At 49.6% G+C, this 20,915-nt stretch overlaps 1 protein-coding gene across 3 annotated transcripts; it reads left to right on the top strand.

Moving 5' to 3' along the window:
- Positions 1–8,044: 8,044 nt before the first annotated feature.
- On the top strand, positions 8,045–18,511 carry RDH11 (retinol dehydrogenase 11). Of its 3 annotated transcripts, none has more exons than XM_040975408.1 (7): positions 8,045–8,144; positions 11,132–11,250; positions 11,903–12,058; positions 14,046–14,150; positions 15,230–15,439; positions 17,614–17,803; positions 18,148–18,511. In XM_040975408.1, exons 1-7 carry the CDS (start codon positions 8,077–8,079, stop codon positions 18,248–18,250), a joined length of 951 nt encoding a protein of 316 aa, XP_040831342.1. In that variant the 5' UTR covers positions 8,045–8,076; the 3' UTR covers positions 18,251–18,511. The 3 variants fall into 3 exon arrangements, with proteins under 3 accessions (XP_040831342.1, XP_040831343.1, XP_040831344.1); XM_040975409.1 differs by having other exon boundaries at positions 14,082–14,150; XM_040975410.1 differs by lacking the exon at positions 15,230–15,439.
- Positions 18,512–20,915: the final 2,404 nt, after the last annotated feature.

The following is a 20,915-nucleotide window of genomic DNA, read 5'->3' on the forward strand; positions in this document are numbered from 1 at the left end:
ATCCTCCATGTGTTTCTGGATATGCTGGCCACTGCTCTGTCTAAGCCACTGAGGAGGCCCAGCTCTGACACATGGCACTCCACAGTCAGACCATGGAACCTACAATTTTCTCCAAGTTTGGGGTTCTCAACCCAGCAGTTCAGTTGGGGGATTCTGAAAAAAACTTCATCTGAGGTGATCTCAGACCTGATTCTTGTGTGTGCATGCCAATACAGGGTCCAGTGTAGTCCATTGCCCAATCAGCCTACACGCACACACTGGTAGTTGCAATTGCTGGGTCAGTTGTCTCAAGCCCTGTCTTCTATGCAAACTAATGGGTGTTGCAGTCCATCCCAATCCTGCCCACTACACATTTGGCCCTCATGCAAACCAGTGGGAATTGTAGTCTAGTTGGAAGGACCTGCAATAATCCCCACCAGGCCCACCCTCATCCTAATTCCTGGGCTTGCCAAGATGTACTGCAAACTGTTCCCGTCTGTCCCACATCCCATTCAGCTCCCAATGTCAATGGGCATTGAAGCCTAGTTCAACCCATCCAGCCCCACTATCCAGCCCACACATATGCCAGCTGGTGCCACTCTCTGTCTAGCCATGTCTGTCCCAGTCCGGGTTCTCATGCTCACCAGTCGGAGTGGCAACCTGGACTTTGCACTGTCTAGATCATTCTGCAATTTAGTTTGACAGAATTTGCTCCCATGGCCAGCATCTGTCAGCTAATGCTGTGGCAAAGTCCAACCAATTCTCATCCACTCTGACTTATGCATGTACCAGTAGGTATTCCACCCAGCCTGCCTTGTCCCTGATCCAATTCACATGCAAGCCAACAGGTGTTATAACCCTCCCAGCCTGGTCTGCCCCCATCACAGCTCTCATGCTCACCAGTGGAAATAGTGGCCCAGTAGGGGAGCTCCCTGCAGTTCCACTACCAGGTTTATCCACTCTATCCCAGGTCTCGGGTGTGCTGGTTACTCACTGTGGCCCAGTCTGGTATGTATGGCCCACCTCACCATTTGCCAATGGGTACTATAACCGGGCCCAGTCTGGCCCTGCCCCCAGTTCCAGCTCATGCTAGTAAGGGCTACAGTCTAGCCAGCCCTGCCAGCCCAGCCAGCCCCCAGTCCCAGCCCTAAAATGAACCAGCTTGTATTGCAGCCTGACCTGGCATGACACACAGACCAACAACAAAGGACTCCCATCCAACCCACTGGTTCACTCCCCCAAATACCTTCCACTGCAAGAGCTAGACCGAGCCAAGGCTGGGAGCTTGGAGCTCAAGTCCTACATGGGTGGCAGGGATTCAACCAGTGGAGCCATCGCCACTACTTCCCAGGATCTGCATCACAGCAGGCAGCCAGAGTTGGGAGTGGAGCCAAGACTCACCTTGAGATGCTCAGATATGGTATACAAGCATTGGTTTTGTTTTTTTGTTTTTGTTTTTGTTTTTTTGGTTAGTTGGTTGTTTGGTAAGTTTTTTTGTTTGCTCAACATCACAAGCTTTTTTTTATTGATGAAAAATAGACTTAGTCAAACAGCCTGAAGCCCATGTCATCATCACAGTCCTCAGAGGCTTCCTTCTTGGCTTCTTCCACTCTCTTCTCAGCTGGACTGGCAGCCGCATTGGGCGTGGGCAGCACCTGCTGTGAGAGTGCATCCACCAGCCCCAGTTGCAGATGAGGCTCCTGATGTGCAGGATGAGGGCCGAGTATCAGAGCTCAGAGATAGAGGCCATGGCGCTGCTGGGCGCAGTGCTAGTCGTCGGATCAAGTGAGGTCCTCACCCCAAAGTGGCCTTAGCTCCCTCAGAAGGACCAAGCACCTTGGCAGCTGCTGGGGAAAGTGTATATAAGCATCTTAACCTCTAGACCAAACACTAATCCTGAAGGTCTATTCCTTTCTGTTGCTGAATAGCACTTCATTACAGGTATATAACACATTTTGTTTATTCATTCACCTATTGATGGACGTTAGGGTTGTTTCTTACTTTTGATGATTACAAAGAAAGTTTCTGTGGGTTTCCAAATACAAGAATTTGTATCAATAAGTTTTTCTCTTGAGAAAGTAGCTGGAAGTCACATATTAGGGGTACATTTAACCTAAGTTTATCAGTTTAACTTCTCAAGAACCTGTCACACTGATTTCCAAACTGTACCATTTTACATGCTCAAAAGCAGTGTTTGGCAGGTCCAGTTTATCTACACTGAATCACCCAGCCACAGGCCATGTAAGACCAGTGAAATAATTTGGTCTGGCCTGCCAAGGCAAACACAGGCAAGACTCAAAATTCAACAGCAGTCTGGGCCCGGCCTAGTGGCCTAGTGGCTAAAGTCCTCGCCTTGAATGCTCTGGTATCCCATATGGAAACTGGTTTTAATCCTGGCAGCCCTGCTTCCCATCCAGCTCCCTGCTTGTGGCCTGGGAAAGCAGTTGAGAATGGTCCAAAGCCTTGGGACCTTGCACACACATGGGAGACCTGGAGGAGGTTCCTGGCTCCTGGCGTTGGATCAGCGCAGCACTGGTCACTGTGGTCACTTGGGAAGTGAATCAACAGACAGAAGATCTTGCCCTCTGCCTCTTCTTCTCTCTGTGTATCTGACTTCCCAATAAGAAAAAAATCTTAAAAACAATTCTACAGCAGATTAATGTTTAAATCAACCAATTTGTGTGGCCTGTAGATGATGTGATAATCATCCTCGGCAGATAAAAAAGCTGATGTGGGCATCCTTTCTCATTCCGGCCCTTCTGTTAGGTGTGGAGTGGCCTTTTCTTTTTTATCTGAAAGGCAGAGTTGGAGACAGAGGGGAGAGATCCTCCATCTGTTGGTTCACATCCCCAAACAGCCTCATCGGCCAGAGCTCGGCTGGTCCAAAGTTGGGAGCCAAGAGCTTTGTCTGGGAATCCCACACGGGTGCAGGGGGTCCAGACACTTGGGCAATGCTCTGCAGCTTTCCCTGGCACATGAGCAAGGCACTGGATCAGAAGTGGAGCAGCCAGGACTTGAACAGGTGCCCATATGAAATGTCAGCATCACAGGTGGAGCATTAGCCTGATACATGATGGCACAGGCCCTGTGAAGTGATAGTTTCTTGTGGTTTTGAATTTGAATTTTCCTAATGACTAACGAAATTGCCTTTTCCCCTTTGTGTACTAATTTACCATCTGTCTATCTTGGGCAAAACATCTGTTCAAATCATCACTTAAAAAGATATCCATTAGCAGCTAACTGGATAAAGAGAATGTGTGTGTATATACTACTCAGCCCTAAAAAAGAATAAGTCTTGGGACCTGGCACAGTGGCCTAACAGCTAAAGCCTTCATCTTGAACAAACCCAAATCCCATATGGGTACCGGTTCTAATCCCAGTGGCCCCACTTCCCATCCAGCTCCCTGCTTATGGCCTGGAAAAGCAGTAGAGGATGGATCAAAGCCTTGGGACTCTGCATGCACATGGGAGACCTGGAAGAGGCTCCTGGCTTAGGATCGGCGTACAAGTGGCCGTTGTGGTCACTTGGGGAGTGAACTATCAGGCAGAAGATCCCCCTCTCTGTCTCTCCTCCTCTCTGTATATCTAAGTTTCCAATAAAAATAAATAAAGCTTTTTTTTTAAGTAAATCTTGTCTTTTGCAACAAAACGAAACAACTGGAAACCATTCAGCCAATCTCATAGGATAAATATTATGTCTTAGAATTTTAAAAAATGTATAGGAATCAAATGGACATCTTATGATTTGATTGGTGTTTTCTGCTCTTGCTTGCACTCCTGTGGAACTGTGGTTTGGTGGTGCATTAAGCCTAAGATTACAGAGCAGACTGAAATGATGTACTTGCAAAAGTTACAGAAAAAAGAGGAAGAAATTGAGAAAGAGGAAAGGAGAGCATGATGGTTATCTTAGAATTATAGGAAGAGCAGAACTTTCTAATTTTGATGAACTCTAGCATGAAAGGGTTCATTGCAAAGGTGACTGTACTGGAAATCTGGAACCTCCAAAGAGATACAAGCATCCTGTTATGAAACACCAGGAAGCAGACAAGAGATAGGAAGGATCTTGGAGTTTCAGGACTTACGGGAAAGACAGCGACCTTCCAAGCATGCTGTTTCATTACTGCGTGCATTGGAGTGATAGGATCAGGACCCCAAGTCTACGCATTGTAAATTTCTATTGCCTGCTGTCTGCTTTGTATCAGGGGAAAGCTGCCACTTATATATTTGCTCACTGTCATGTAACTTTTGACTTTCCCATAGATACTTGCTATAAAAACTTCACTCTTATTTTGCTTAAGGCGCTTCTTTTTCATGGCAAGAGATGGCCGCCCAATTGGAAGTAAATAAAAATCATTTCACTCGTCTTGGAGTCTCGCAAGATTTTTCTCGAACTGTTACACTACTGTGTTGACATTTTTTTTTTTTCCTGCAGGATCCTTCTCTTCCTTTTAAAGATTTACTTGTTTGAAAGGCAGTTAGAGAGAGAAGGAGAGAGAGAGAGATCTTGGCTTCTGCTGATTCACTCCCCCAGTGGCTGCAATGGCCAGAGCCTGGATTATCCAAAGCCAGGAACCAGGAATTCCATCCGGGCCACCCACTTGGGTGCAGGGACCCGAAGCCTTGGGTCCTCCTCTGCTGCTTTCTCAGGCACAGAAGCAGGGCGCTGAGTACAAAGTTGGAGCAACAGGGACAGGAAACCGTACTCACATAGGATAAGGGCGCCACAGGACGCAGCTTCCCTGGGTAAGCCACAGCGCCGGCCCCCACAGATCCTTCCTTTGGTGTTCTAAGCATCTACTTTTTGGTAATACTTTTCAAATGCACTGCACTGCATCGCGTTCTCCAGTGTGCCTCCTGTGCCTCTCTACTCCAAGTCATCTTTCTGGTCAATAGAGACAGATCCTGGGCCGGTTTCTTCTCGGTCTGGCACAATGCTAAACATTGTCAACAGATGACGCAGGAGGGAAAGGGGTTCGTGGTTCAACCCGCTGCAGGTGCATGGAGCTTCTCTGCTGCCTGGCTCCTCCCTCCAACAGCTGAACCCCACCAGGCCGTTTGTCAGCAGTGCGCCCTTGTGCAGCCTTCTCTGGTGCCCTGAACCACCGACTTTCAGCAAGTTCCACTCTTGCAGCCTCCCAGCTACTTCTCGGCCACTTCTGCCCTCTCCATCAAGCTGTGAGGCCTCAGCGCAGAGGTGGAAAGGGGAGCCCCATATAGTGTGGCTCTACTGTATTCTATGACATCATATGGTATGTGCTATTACGACTTCAACTCCAGTGTTCATTGCTAGTTCTTTATATTGGAGCTTTCCTAGGCAGAGTACCAATCTTCTAGTACGGGGCTTTTAGTTTTAAGTTCTAGGGATGACTCCAATGTGTCAAAAAATCACCTGAAATTACATACAAAGCTTGGGTGGATAAAGAAATGTACAGATGTATTCAAATAACTTGTTTTGATTCAGTTTAAAAAAAATAATTCTTTTGTTAGGCATAAAGAGGAGGGAGGGAGGGATGAAGGAGGATAGAGACACACAGAGAGAGAGAGAGTCTCAGAGAGCACCAGAGAACAAGGAACAAGGAGCTGTCATTTGTTGTTGACTTGCTCCCCCAGTGCCCACGATAGCCAGGGCTTGGTAAAGGCTGAGCTTGGGGGCCAGGAACGCAACCCAGTCTCCTACAGGGCCATCGCACACGGCTGCCTCCCACAGTCCATGTTAGCAGCCAGGAATCAAGCCAGGCCCTCTGATGTGTCCCAGGCACTCCCCACTGCTTCATCGTTTAGCCACCAGACTCAACAGTTCAGGCACAGAGCCTGGGAACAGCCCGCTCAGGTTGGCCACTAGGACTGTGCTAACTTACTGTGCTAACCTCCGTGTGCCTTACCTTCCTTGCCTGTAAAACACTTCCTCACTGTCCTGTCACGGTGACTAAGAGAGCTAAGGTTTACACAGCACCTGGCACATCAACGACTTAAGTGCTGCTGTCATTGTCATCTCTGGCTGGACAAACATCACCTGCTGTTCCACCAAGCCCTGCTCTCCCTGATGCTGAGCCCTCCTGTGGCCCCTTTTTTCTTTTTTTTAAGCTTTATTTTTATTGAAAAGGCAGATTTACAGAGAGAAGGAAAGACAGAGAGAAACATCTTCCATCTGCTGGTTCACTCCCCAAATGGCCGCAACAGCTGGAGCTGAGCCAATCCGAAGCCAGGAGCCAGGAGCCAGGAGCTTCTTCTGAGTTTCCCGTGCAGATACAGGGTCCCAAAACCTTGAACTATCCTCTGCTACTTTCTCAGGCCATTTTCCATCTGGAAATGGAGCAGTTGAGACACATACTGGTACCTATTTGAGATTCTGGTGCCACAGGGTGGAAAGTTGGCCTGCTGCATCAGCTTCTCAAATTGCTTCTTTGCTCAGGGCACTCTTGCCTGCATCTTTCATGCCCATTAAAGTCTGACCTTGCCTCTGGCCTCAGTACAACTATAATTTTCTGATCGCTAGACCATGACAGACCTCCCTGGTATAAGCTGACAAACCTTCCTGTTTTGCTCTCTCATCAGGATTTATTCACAGTGGTCTCTTGGTTAAGATCTATCTTGAGGGGGATAAGTATTGTGCCGTGTGTTAAGCCACTGCCTGCAGCGCTGGCATTCCATGTTCAAATCCTGGCTGTTCCACTTCCAATCTAGCGCCTTGCTAATTGCTAATTACACCTGAGAAAGCAACAGAAAGCGCTTGGGCCCTGCACTCATAAAGGAGACCTGGAAGAAGCTCCTGGCTTCTGTCTTCAGTCTGGCCTAGCCATTTTGGGGAGCGAACCAGCTGTTGGTATTCTCTCTCTCTTCTCTGTTGCCCCATCCCCCTATACTCCGCCTTCCAAATAAATAAATCTTGAAAAGTCTTCCCTGAGAGCTAGTATCTGTCTAGCTTCACACTGGACTCCAGCACCTTGCACACTGCAGGAAAGGCAGAAACACGAGTCCCTGAACTAAGGATGTTGGTCAAGTTGTCAAGTCCTAGATAAAGTGTAGGCAACACAACCAGAGGAGTATGTCAAAAGCTGATGACTACTAGATTAGCTCCTGTACAACAACGGGGATTTCTATCATACAAAGGAAACCTTCATGGCTCGAAAACGCACTGATTCCGAGTACCCGTGGAACATTCCATCCAATGGAAGAGTTATGCAAAAAGTCACCCCAAGATTTGCAGGGCTCGTTCTGGGACTCACAGCCAGGTGTTCAGCTAAAACGTCCTGCCCAGGCCTCCCCAGGACACGGGCCTCAGGTGAGAGAAATTTTCTTGTGTCCAGAGAACGTATTCATGGCTTTAATTCATGACAGGATGAAATACTTTGGTGAAGTGACAAAAAACAAAACAAAACAAAACAAAACAAAAAAACCAAAAAAACAAAAAACAAAACAAACGGAGCAACCTGAGCAACGCACCGCTATCCTGGGATTTAGTGTCAGTGACCCAAGTCACGAGGAAAACTGTAGGCAGCACTGTGGATCAGCCATCAATCAGCAGGAACATGATGGCAGCGACCATCATAATTCACAACACACGTCACAGAGGGCATCTCCTGGGAAATGTCCTCAAGGATCGCTGCCTCTCCATTGGACAGAGGAATTCGGGGTGCGGAAGGGTCCCCCCTCGTGGGCACGTCACCAACCGCCAGACTCCCAACGGCTCCCCTCCCGGGCCGTCGACCCCAGAACACTGCCCAGATGCGGCTATCTCCAGCAGAAACAATTCGGTAACTGCCTGGTGAGGATGGATGGGGAAAACCGATGTGGGAACTGCACTTGGGCCCCTGGAGATGGACCCCCCAGAGGGAGACGTCACCACAGGCTGGGGGAGCGAGCGCTGGCGTAGTGACCACACACCCTCGTCTGGACACGAGTTCTGGATGTCCGGCGGTGCACGACTCGGTTCTCACTGCCAAGGGACTGTAGTCCCTCCGGCCGAGCTGTGGACTACATTTCCCATAGGGCATCGCTCTCGGCGGTGCTATTTGCATAGGGGCGTGGTCGGGCGGAGAAGCCACAGTCGGCTGCGCCGGTCAGGGTATCTGTCTGCTGAAGCCGCTGCCCGCGGAGATGGTGGCTCTTCTGCTCCTGCTCTTCCTGGTCCCCTTTCTCCTGTACGTGGCTGCGCCCCAGATCAGGTCTGTGCAAAGGCATTGCTTTCTCCTGACAAACCTCTAAAGGACATGAATTCTTGCGTCTTTATTTTTTCCTCTCGAATGGAGGAGGAAGGAAAGCTCCCTTGGGGGGCTCCCAAGATGGCGAGGCCCCGGAGTTCGGTGGGTTAAAAGCAAAATGTAGCTCTCCTGGATGCGAGGAGGCTGGGTCCTTGGACCTGCGTCTGCAGGAGGGGGCTGCAGCCCAAGACATTCTGCTTATGCTGCTCCTGATCCCCCTTTTCATTCTCCGATGATTCCCTCCCCCCAAAATATGTATTTACTAGGGAAGCATAGCTCTTCCGTTCACTGCTTCATTCTCCCAAATGCAGCTGCAACCAGGGCTATGCCGAGCCGGGAACTCTCTCCGGGGTTCCCACGTGGGTGGCAGGGACCCAAGCCCCCAGAGCCCCCATCCACCTGCTGCCTCACAGCGTGTGCTCTGGCGGGAAGCTGGGGTCGGGTGGGAGCCAGACTCGAACCCAAGCACTCTGATATGGGGTTTGAGTGTCTTAAACGCCGAGTCCGAGCCTCCACCGGTCGTGGCTCCAAACCAACCCTTACACCCGTCTTTTTTTTTTTTTTTTTTTTAACGTGTTAGCACCTTCTGCTTCTTGTTCCTGGGAGCCCATAGTGAGATGATCTCAAAACACGGGGGTCTGCAGCTTTGCGAATTTCCTGGAGGGACACGTGGGTCCCTGCACTGTTTTCTCTGTAAGCCCGACGCCCTCGACCTGAGCGACTTCCAGTTCTTGCTCTCACATTGCTGTTGCATTTGCATCGATGTAGAAAAGGGGAAAGTGTTTAGGAGCCTGTTTTGGCTTTGCAGCCAGAGCAAGGCAGATCTGAGCTGTACCTGGACGCGAGGAGGAGGGCAGCCGAGGGCAGCGGGGTGGGTTGGTGGGGTCTCCCGAGAAGGCTGACCCTCTGCTGGGTGGCCAGCTGTACAGCCAGCAGCCGGTTTGGCTGATTGGCTCCGGGGAAGTCACCAGGAATGACGATGGACCAGTGACCGGAGGGACCTGCAGGCCTTGCCCATGGGGGTGGGGTCAGAGTTCGCTGGGGAACATATAGCCTGGCTGGATCATGGCTGGATCCGTCATTTCTTGTTACTCCCTTCACTCCTTCTGCTGTTTTTATTTTTCCTTCTTTTTCCCTGGCACCCCCCTTTCCAGGAGTATTTGCTTCCCAAATACTCACACCACTCTCACTTCCAGGCACACAGCGGTGCTGCCACTCAGATGAAAACCCTGATTTTTATCTCTGCCATAAAAGTCTTATCGGGTGAACATCAGCCTCATCTGAAAATAGTGCTCCTAACTCAGAGTGACTCTACCGAGAAGGGTTATTTCCAGGGGCTGTGTCCCAGGGGCTAAGCTGGGTCACGAGGGCCCCCCAGAACTGGGCTGTGTGATTGACTCTCTCTGTCTCTCATTCCTGCTGGTCACAAGGAGTGCATGCACAGGTCTGTCTGTGTTGTGGGTCCTGGAGCTAAAGCCAAAGGGATGTAAGGGCAGAACTGGGAGGAGGGGTGTCGCTGAGGTGGGTGGGCACTGTGAGCCTGTTTGCATGAAACAGGTGGCTTCCATGGCTAATGAAAAGAGACTGAAATGCTTTTTGTCCAAATCGCATCTCCTGGCCCGAGATCGCAGAGCAGAGGATGGTCTGAAGACAGCTCGTGTGTACGAGGGAGTCTTCAAAAAAGTCTGTGGAAATGTGTCTTAGCTGGTTTCCAGATGTTTCTGCACCAATACATGAAAATTGTTTTACTTTCATTTTCCCATGAACTTTTTTCCTTAAAGCAGGTCCTTTTTTTTTAAGTTTATTGCATGTATTTGAAAGAGAGAAGAAAAGACTGAGAGAAAGGGCTCTCCCATCCTCTGGTTCACTTCCCAACCAGCTGTGACCTGGCAGGAACTCCATCTGGGTCTCCCACACGAGTGACCGAGGCACCCATACTTGGGCCATCTGCTGCTGCTTTGCCAGCTGCGTTACCTGGAAGCTGGGTCGGAAGTGGAGCAGCAAGGATTTGAGCCAGCACTTAGATGTGGGATTTTGATGTTTTAAGTGGCTGTGCACCTGCTGTGCTGCAGCACCAGCCCTCCGTGGATGGTTTGAAGTACCCTCACATCCGTGCATTTGTTCACTTGGATCAGCAGCGTGGTATGGACAGTGCTTCGCAACAGGGGCTAACTAGGCAAATCGGGCCTTGAGTTCCAGGTCCCCTTTGTCTTATTTTTTAAATATTTATTTGAGGAGGAGGGAGAAAGATATTGGTTCCCTCTCACCAAATGCCTGCAGTGACTAAGGATGGCGGGGGCGAGGCTGGGAACTTGGTCCAGGTCTCAATTTCTTTAACCATTACCGTAGTCTCCCAGGGTGCACAGGGGCAGAAGGCTGGAGTCAGGAGCCCGAGGCAAGAATCAAACCCAGGCTCTCTGTGATATTGACATAACCTCTGGGCTAAACACTTGCTTCATCTTATTTTCAAACATTGGGGGGGATGGGCAGGGAGGGAGAAAGGTGAGTGTCTTGTTTTGTCCCAGATTCGTAAGCCTTCTTAATTTCTAGTTGATGGCTTGCATTAGTATTTCTCAAAGCTCTACATGCCAATTGTGTGGGCAGGCTGACGTGCCTCAGCCCGTTCTGCTTAGCTGAGTCTCATGATTCCCTAAGCCAAAGTGCCTTATGGGGAGCTCAGAAGCAAAGTCAGGTGCCTGCAGAATGAAACAGTACCGCATGGAGGGGCTCTGAGCTTTGCTTTTTTTCCACCGAGTTAGTTCTGTTTTTGAGCCAAGAACGGAAACTCGTTTCATTTTCTCCCACCTTGTATCCACTTTTTTAAAAAATAATAAAGGACTGCAGTGGAGGAACTAAAGCAGACTTCATCTTTGGGAGCCGAAGACACATGGAGTTAATGGAAGCCCCAGCTGAGTTTGGTCTTGAGGAACTGCTGTGTTCTCTGTCCACAGAAAGATGCTATCCAGTGGGGTGTGTACCTCCAGTACCCAGCTTCCTGGGAAGGTCGTGGTGATCACGGGAGCCAACACGGGCATTGGCAAGGAGACAGCCAAAGACCTGGCACAGAGAGGCAAGTTCTGGACTTTTTTTTTTTTTTTTTTCTAATTGGAAAGGCAGATTTACAGAGAGAAAGATCTTCCATCCACTGGTTCACTCCTCAATTGTCTGCAGTGGCTGCAGCTGAGCCGATCTGAAGCCAAGAGCCAGGAGCTTCTTTTGGGTCTCCCTGCATGGGTTTGGGGAACCCAATGATTTGAGCCATCCTTTGCTGCTTTCCCAGGCCATAAGCAAGAAGCTGGATTAGAATTGGAACAGCCAGGACATGAACTGGCACCATATGAATGCCAACACTGGCAGGTGGAGGTGCTTAGCCTGTTGAGCCATGATGACAACCCCAAGTTCATGTGCTTCTGATTTGGTCCTGCCAGTGTCATGTTACCCTTCATGGTCATGGCTTTTCTGTTTCTCCCCAGTCTGAGACTGCATGAATTCTCCAACTGTTGCATTGATTTGCTGCTCTGGTCCTAATACACCGATGTGCATATGATTGTCATGTAGTAACTATTACTTCTTATTCTTTCCCGATTTGCCCAAGTAGATAGATACCTGTAGGGTAAATATGTAGGGGTTAAAAAAAAAGTAGGAAATACTATTCAGTGTGAATCTTTCATAAAAATCAAAAACAGAGCTGACAGTTTCTGTCTTTGGAATGTTGGTTCCAGGAGCCCGTGTGTACTTAGCTTGCCGGGATGTGCAGAAGGGGGAATTGGTAGCCAAAGAGATCCAAAATACCACGGGGAACCCGCAGGTGTTGGTGCGGAAGCTGGACCTGGCCGATACCAAGTCGGTTCGAGCCTTTGCCGAGAACTTCCTAGCAGGTGAGTGTGGAACCGGAGTTTGTTGTTGAGTTTTGGGATCAGTGTGGCAGAGACTTAGCTAAAAGGAAAAAATTCCCCTTTTCTACTAATACGTAGAAATGACGAATAAAATATGAATACTTTTAAGACATAGCTGAATTCACTGCGGCCACTGGGACATGACCTATGCCAACGGCACATCCTCCTGAGACAGAAACGGGGTTTGAAAAGCCATTGCAGTGCACCCAGGTCTGGACCTAAACAAGCATATCCGGGTAGAAAGAGAGGCCTTGAGGCCCTGGAGGACCGGGTCTGAATGCATCCGAGGCCTCATGTGAGAGACACTGACCAGGAGCCATCTGCTCCTGCTCTATGGTAGAAGAGCTAAACAATAAGCCCCTGGTCACTAGCTGAGGAATGTGACATAGCTCACAGGACAGACACAGATGTTATCACCACAAAATTAGTACCCATCATGACATCAGGTATGGTGTCTGAGTTTATATCCCCACGTAGTATGAGGATCTCTTCCATTTTTTTCTTTTTAATCAGTTTTTCAAATATTTATTTACTTTTACTGCAAAGTCAGATATACAGAGAGGAGGAGACACAGAGAGGAGGATCTTCCATCTGTTGATTGATTGCCCCACTGGTCGCAATGGCTGGAGCTGAGCTGATCTAAAGGCAGGAGCCAGGAGCTTCTTCTGGGTCTCCCACATGGGTGCAGGGTCTCAAGGCTTTGAACCGTCCTCGACTGCTTTCCCAGGCCACATGCAGCTAGCTGGATTAGAACCAGCACCCATATGGGATCCTGGCCCATACAAGGCGAGAATTTTACCTGCTAAGCCACCACACTGGGCGATTTCATCTTTGATGGAAGAATTTGGAAATGAGAAGTTAACACAAAAACCAGGAATGTTGCTTGAAAAGCAAATCATAGCACACGCTATAGGCGTATCTACTCACAACTGGAAGGTCTAGGTCTTCCAGGGAAAAATGGCTTCTACTTATAAGAGTGTAATTGACCTTGAGCCATTTGAGGCAATGAGCTGTGAGAGGTCAGTGGTTGAGCCACTTGAGGCAATGAGCCGTGAGAAGTCAGTGGATGCCAACAGAGAGGTATGGGCTTCTTTTGGGATCTGAACCCAAGAGGCGGGGTTCCAGGTGGTATGTCCTTTCTTCTCTTCTCTTGGAGTCTTCCCATGAGCTTAGGGTTTCTTTATTTCTTCTCTTTCTTCACTCCCCAAATGGCCACATCAGCCAGACCTGAGCTGGTCCAATGCCAGCTGGGTTTCCCATGTGGGTGCTGGGGCCCACATGGGCCATCCTTCACTGGTTTCCCAGGCACTTTAGAAAGGACCTGGATCGGAAGTTGAACAACTAGGACTTGAACCAGTGTCTACTGGCACTGCAGGCAATGGCTTTACCTGCTATTGTATAGATTGGAGAGACCATTTGATAACTGAAAATGAGCTTTTATAGTAAAAGTATACAGGATTTGGGCGTGGTGCAATAAGCTAGTGGCTAAATCCTCACCTTGCCTGTACTGGGATGCCATATCGGTGCCGGTTTATGTCCTGGCTGTCCCACTTCCCATCCAGCTCCCTGCTTGTGGCCTGGGAAATCAGTGGAGGACGGCCCAAAGCCTTGGGACCCTGCACCCACGCGAGAGACCCGGAGGAAGCTCCTGGCTTTGGATCAGCTTGGCTCTGGCCATTGTGGCCACTTGAGGAGTGAATCAGTGGATGGGAGATCCTTCTCTTCATCTCACTTTCTCTCTAGTATATCTGCCTTTCCTATAAAAATAAGTAAATCTTTAAAAAAAAAAAAGAAGGAAGTATATAGGATTCAACTTAGGTCTCATAATGGGAAACTCAAGAAGATAAGGTAAGGGGGGAGGGTTTGAAAGAAAGATTGAAGTCCTGCTCCCACCTACCCCGGCTTGGGGGTGGGGGAGGTTTCTACATTGGGACCGCTGACCTGGCTGTGTCCGACTCTTCCCCGGCAGAGGAGAAGAAGCTGCACATTCTGATCAACAATGCAGGAGTGATGATGTGTCCCTACTCCAAGACAGCAGATGGCTTTGAGATGCACATGGGCGTCAACCACTTGGGTGAGTAAACTGGTGCCATCCCAAAGCCAGAGTGGACCTGAAGTTCTCCTTGGGAAAGTTAGGGGTCACAAGGAGCCTTCCTTCCTGAGCAATTGGACCTCAGGCCCGTAATAAGACCCTGTGGGAATGGACAACAAATAGTTTGGTGTTGCCTAAAAGAGAAGAAATTAAACAAGGCCTTCTCCGGGTCCTGGTCATTTTAAAATGGTGATTTTAAAATGGCCAAGAAGTGGGAACTCAGTCCTGGTCTCTGATGTGGGGAGAGGGGCCCAACTGCTTGAATCATCACCTGCTATTTCCCAAGGTCTCCATTCACAGGAAGTTACAATTGGAAGCTGAGACCACGAGTGAAACCCAAGCACTTTTTGTGTTAACAGACTACATGTGTCCTTGGGCTATTTTTTTTTAAGATTTATTTATTTTTATTACAAAGTCAGATATACAGAGAGGAGGAGAGACAGAGAGGAAGATCTTCTGTCTGATGATTCCACTCCCCAAGTGACGACAACGGCTGGTGCTGCACCATTCCAAAGCCAGGATCAAAGAACCTCCTCCAGGTCTCCTCCAGGGATCCCAAGGCTTTGGGCTGTCCTTGACTGCTTTCCCAGGCCACAAGCAGTGAGCTGGATGGGAAGTGGGGCTGCTAGGATTAGAAGTGGTGCCCATATGGGATCCTGGCGCGTTCAAGGTGAGGACTTTAGCTGCTAGGCCACTGCACCAGGCCCGACCTGGAACTATTTCAAACAGTCTTTCCAACTTGCTACCTGGGGTGCTTTTCTCCATAGTGATGCTGTGGCCAGCCACAGTTAGAGTGATGTTAGTGATGTTAACCAATAGCGGAATAAGATAAAGCTCCACGCTTGCACGGTCCCGACCTGCCGTGTAGAATGTCTTTCTCATGCTTTGGGCTGGTCCCGTTTTCGTGAACCCTCACTGAACTGATTCTCTAGTAGATAGTGAAAAGTTGGAGTTATAAGACCTTCTTCCTGAGTTCTGTCCCCCTTGGCTCAGCCCTGTTGCCCAGTACTCCTAACAGCCCCCTCTGATCCTGACCTCTTAATTCTGCTTGCTGTCCACAGGTCACTTCCTGCTCACTCATCTGCTCTTAGGGACACTAAAGGAGTCAGCCCCATCCAGGGTCATCAATGTGTCCTCCTTGGCACACCACCTGGGAAGGATCTACTTCCATAACCTGCAGGGCGAGAAGTTCTACAGTGCGGGTCTGGCCTATTGTCACAGCAAGCTAGCCAACATTCTCTTCACACGGGAGCTGGCCCGGAGGCTGAAAGGTGGGCTCAGGGGCTGGTATGGGCGTGCAGACTGGGAGTGGGACAGTGGGTGAGAGTAAAAAGCCATACAAGTGGAAACTCTTTGCAGAGCCCCCCCCCCCCCCGTGGGACAGGGCCTGCTCCCATAGCAGTTAGAGGGTACAGTTTGTTTTATTTGAAAGAGTCACAGAGAGAAAGAGACAGATTTTCCATCTGCTGGTTCACTCCCCAGGTGGCCATAATGGCCAGAACTGAGCTTATGGAAATGACACCATCACAGCCATTAAGATTAAACCTTGGAATTGTGTAGTGGGAGATCTACCAGCTGCAAGGGACTAGCTGGAGGAAACTGTATGAGAAGAGAGCCTGGGGCCTGCATGTCACCTGCTCTGGGTTTCCAGTGAAGAGAAGAGAAATCTAAGTTGGGCAATGCTTAGGGCTTGCGTAGGCAGCATGGATGCTCAAGGAATCGGGCACAGGAGACCCTACTGTTGGAAAAAAGGACCAGGAAGGAAGCTGGTGCTCAGCTTGGCCGATAAGGTCTGTGTCTGCAGTGAGTCCATCTTCTATCAGCTCAGGGCAGACAATGGTCACCGGATGGCGCAGCCCCGTGAGGGGACTGGGTCCCTCTAGAGGTGGAAAGGCGAATCAGAGCAGGTGGGCAGAAGCCAGGTAAGCCTGACAGCTGTGAGCCTGGGGTGCTGGGTAAGAACCCCGGCATGGCAGAGGGCTCAGCAGGCATGCGTTCAGCGTCCATGCTGTGCTGGTCCACATGCTGGGTGAGAGCATTGGCAATGAACTGGTGGACAGGACAGGTACCTTCCTTGATTTGGTGTACTTTAACTGGCAACTTGTGTTTGCAAGTGTCACATGTAAAATCAGTCATGTAGAAAGCTCAAACAGTATGAAAATAGAGCGACAGGTAAAACCCTTTCCCTTCATCTATTCTCCTTTTCCCCTTCCACTTTTTTTCCCCACTGTCAACAGCTTCTTGTGCCCCTTCCCATTCATTTCCCTATGCATTTATATCTGTGTTTCACACATGGAGAAACTGCAGTTCTAGCTTTCCCACATAATACATGCGGAGTTAACCATTCTTCTTGTCCGCCTTGTTGGCTGGATCATATTTCATAGTAATATGATCCTCAGTTTATCCATTGAAATGTTTTCTTTTTTGAGATTTATTTTTATTTGAAAGGCAGATTTTATGGAGTGGAGAAACGAAGAGAGAAATCTTCCATCTACTGCTTCACTCTCCAAATGGCTGCAACAGCCAGAGCTGATCTGATCCAAAGCCAGGAGCCAGGATCTTCTTGTGGGTCTCCCATGTGGGTACAGGATCCCAAGGACTTGGGCCATCCTCCATTAACCTCCCAGGTCACAAGCAAACAGCTAGATCAAAAATGAAGCAATTGGGACACGAGCCAGTGCCCACATGGGATGCCAGTGCCACTCGGTGGAAGATTAGCCCATTGAGTTACTGTGCTGGCCTCAAGCACTGTACATTCATAGAAAGAGGTGTTTATGCTGAGTCATGTGAGCCCCAACATTTAAAGTTTGGATAGAGAGGCAGGCATTTAGTGCAGTGGTTAAGTCTCTGCTTGGGTTGACCACTTCCCATAGCCGAGTGCCCAGTTGGAGTCCCAGCTGCTCTGCTTGCAATCCAGCTTCCAGCTGATTGCAGGAACCTGGGTTCCTGCCAGCCATGTAGGAGACTGAGAGAGTGAATTCTGGGCTCCTGACTTTGACCTGCCCGGACCTGGCTGTTGGCAGGCACATCAAGCAGTGAATGGAAGACTTCTTTCAGCCTTTCAGATTAGATGAAAATGAACCTCTCTCCTCCTCTCTCTTTATATATAATACATATGTGTTCAATATTTGGATAGACAATAATGAACTGTTCCAAGAGGCAGACAAAGCATCCAAAAGAGCTAGGAGAACTAGAGAGGGGTGTGGATGTTATGGAAACCACCGAAGCTTAGCAGCCTTTAGGAGCGGAGCTGCGGAAGGAGCTGCTGGGAGGCGTATCCGCCCACAGCCTCTGCAGGCTCTGAGACTGCTGCAGCCCAGATGTAGGTGGCTGGGCGCAGTGCTTAGCATGTTACCCCAGGCAGGTGTCAGGTGTTTGTTCTGTCTGGCTGTTGAGCAAACATCAAGTCCTGTCATCCCCTCTCTCTGTCCCCGCTCCCCACCAGGCTCTGGCGTGACGGCGTATTCCGTGCACCCCGGCACGGTCAACTCGGAGCTGATTCGCCACTCGGCGGCCATGAGATGCATGTGGCGGCTTTTCTCCTTCTTCATCAAGACCCCCCAGCAGGGAGCCCAGACCAGTCTGTACTGCGCCCTAACAGAAGGGCTCGAGAGTCTCAACGGCAATCATTTCAGGTAGGAACGTTGTCTGCGTTATTGTGGACAGACAGACAGAAAGGTCTTCCATTCACTGATTCACTTCCTGAAATGGCCGCGACGGCCAGAGCTGAGCAGATCCAAAGTCAGGAGCCAGGAGCAACTGTTTCTCATCATAAAGGCTGATTTAGCCCTAGAGATTGGCTATAATGCGTATAGTCTCCACATGATGTTAATTTGGCTTGCACGATCATTTGATCGCGTACCCATTTCCCATTTATCTTTTCTGACACACTGGCCCTGTGAAGCCGTGGGATCCCTGGGTGGGATCCCCAGCCCCAGAGCAGACTCTTGCCCCTCAGCCCTGTCTCTTTCCCTTGCAGCGACTGCCAAGTGGCCTGGGTCTCAGCCCAGGCTCGGAATGAGACGATAGCAAGGCGGCTGTGGGACGTCAGCTGTGAGCTGCTGGGCCTCCCCACTGAGTGACAGGTGAGACAAATGCATCCGGGGAAGACTGCAAGTAGACTGCGTGCAGCGCCCCCTGCCGAGCCGATTCCCCTCCAAGGCGACCAAAGCCTTGAACACAGAGCGAGCAAAGCTTCCGCAGCCTTCCCTGCTCAGTGACCACTTCAAACCCAAACGCACCCGAGCTGAGCCTTGCACCCGGAGGGCCCCTGCGCAGCCTGGGCTGAACACCACATGTCGCAGTGACTCGGCTGCAGAACACGGCTCTTCCCTCATTCTCTTCAGCTGTCCCTGCACCTGTGCCTGGATTCTTTGCGGACCCTCAGCCTCATCTAGATTATGACATGACCTTGTCTGCGACAGCCTAAAGCCCCCGCGGTGAGGACGTGTCTTCCAGTCTCATCTCAGAGGCGCTTCCTTTTTCTAAAACGTTTACAGGGCTAGGCAAAAGGCAGAAAATTAAATGAAGTTCAAACTCATCTTCCTGCCTTTCTCAGATCCGTTCTGGGGCACTGGAGAAGGCAGGCCGCCGAGCCAGTCCACAGATGGTGGCCTTCTTTTTGTGCCTTAGTGTCAGGGGTTTTTTTGGGGGGGGGGAGGTTCTTGTCATTGTGTGTATATTTGCATGTTTTCTTGTGTTTTTTTATGCGACTGGTAATATATTCAGAGGATTTTTAAAAAGCTACCACAAAGGAACAGCATGAAACGCAGGCTCTGCGTGGATAAGTGGTCAGTGATGGAGGGCTGATGTACAGGAACCAGTCAAAGAGGGGAAATGGCTCTGTACTCAGAGATGTGGGTCACCACCCACCCAGAAGTGCAGGGAAGGCAGCCCCCAGGTCCTCTGTGGGAAGTAACACCTGCAAAGCAGGGGCTGGGTAACCATGGAAACAGATGACCAGCAAGGCTGAGGAGGCTGTTTGTGGGTCACAGATGGAAACTAAAACTCCATTTCCTCTCTGAGAAAAAAAAAAAAAAGTATCTTCATGCCTCGGACTGGTCACTGCAGTCAGTCTAATAGAACCTTCCAGGGCATTCGCTTTCAGTTTATCTGGACAAGAGAAATGCTTTATGTGTTTAAATTTCTATATTTTATTTGGGGAACTTTTATTAAAACAGTAACATTGCTTATCTCCTGTTTGGAGTGCATTGTTCTAATTAGAGTTTGATTTTCTTGGGCTAAGAACTTATTTTAACTTAGGTAAGGAAAAAAGTTCTGCCATCACTTCTCCTCCGTGTAAGTAAACATGAATCTTTGGCTGTACTTCTTTTGACCATTAAGCATGTATATATTTAGAAACTGGTCATTTTATGGGAAAATTGGAAAACTTTTGATAGTGTTAGAGCAGAATACATGAATTCATATTTTACTTAATTTATATTGAATATTCAATAACAAATAAAAATTCTTTTCAGTCATTTGTCATTTTTTTTTATCAGAATAACAAACATAAGCAACACAGGTTTAATTGTAGTCAAAAGAAGAAAAACACTTTGCTATCATAGTTAGGCAACTGGTTCTCTTATAAAGGCTGATTTAGCCTCGGAGTCTATAGTGCATATAGTCTCCACATGATGTTAATTTAGCTTGTGCGATAATTCGATCACGTGCCCATTTCCCACTCAGCTTTTCCAACTCAGTTGAAAGATGATTTTTTCCAAACTTCTCGACCAGTTTTGTACTGAGCCCTTACCCTGATACCACGCCGAATCCCGGTGCCTTGCAGTGTCACCCTGGGGGTTATGAGCTCATTACATTTGTTGAAATAATCCTGAAATCTGACAGAAATACAACCAATGCAAAGGAGATAGGACCAGCCGTCCTTTTTCCTCTTAACATTCATGATCTTCCAAAAAGCGCATTCAGACTAGGCTCCCAAGCAAACGAGAGCAGTCAAACCCCGAAATCTGTTAAAATGAATTTATAAGCAGGACCCCCTGCTTTTGTGTCAGCACCTCTCACCTGGTGGTCAAAGAGACATGTTGACGTTCCCAACAAACGGTCAATGCTGCACAATGCTACACGTGTTAACACGCGTGGTGAACGCACGCACAAACAAGGCAGCCTCGTCCACCAGGTGGACCCAGGCTGGAGACCAAGAGCTCCTAGTTGGGGGTCAACTCCCTGGGTTTATGACCTAGCTACCTGACGTCCCCAAAGTTCTCTTACAACCCTGGGGAAGCCACCCCTGGTTGAGGACTCTAAAAGAGGAATTCAAGGGAATACAGAAGCATGCCGCGACGGTCAGCCCCACACAGTCAGCAGATCTCAAACCGCTGGGCAACACAGCCCAAGGACGCCAGCTGAACCACCCGCTCCCGTCTACACGTGACGTCCTAGCAGCCGCCGCGCCGAACTACAACTCCCGGCATGCTTTGCGGCGCCGTCCCTGGCTGTTGGGGGCCGGCAAGGAGGCGGCCAAGCTGCCCTTCCCACGAGCCCGTCGGGTCCTTCCGCTTGACAACTTCTCGAAGAGCTAGGCGGACATTCTGAGTGCTGTGGGAATGTCACTATCTCTTGTGCGGCTGCCTCTCCCTCCAGGACGTGCCAGGCAGCGAACCCCTGTCGATTTTCCGTCAGGCTTTCGCGCGCGGCGCTCCCACAGCGTTGGGCCGGAGGGCGTGGACGTTCCGGCCCGGGAGGACCCCGCCGCGGGCCCCGGAAGCCGCCTGGGCCGGGGCGGCG

This window comes from Ochotona curzoniae, unplaced genomic scaffold (genome assembly GCF_017591425.1).
Source record: "Ochotona curzoniae isolate NIBS_2020 unplaced genomic scaffold, NIBS_Ocur_1.0 contig_2688, whole genome shotgun sequence".
Classification (NCBI taxonomy): domain Eukaryota; kingdom Metazoa; phylum Chordata; class Mammalia; order Lagomorpha; family Ochotonidae; genus Ochotona; species Ochotona curzoniae.

Bases quoted from the DNA above. Each gene is read 5' to 3' on its own strand.
- RDH11 (XM_040975408.1), top strand. From the start codon at position 8,077: ATGGTGGCTCTTCTGCTCCTGCTCTTCCTGGTCCCCTTTCTCCTGTAC. The intron at 11,251-11,902 runs GCAAGTTCTGGA...TGTTGGTTCCAG, and splicing joins CAAAGACCTGGCACAGAGAG to GAGCCCGTGTGTACTTAGCT. The intron at 14,151-15,229 runs GTGAGTAAACTG...TGCTGTCCACAG, and splicing joins CATGGGCGTCAACCACTTGG to GTCACTTCCTGCTCACTCAT.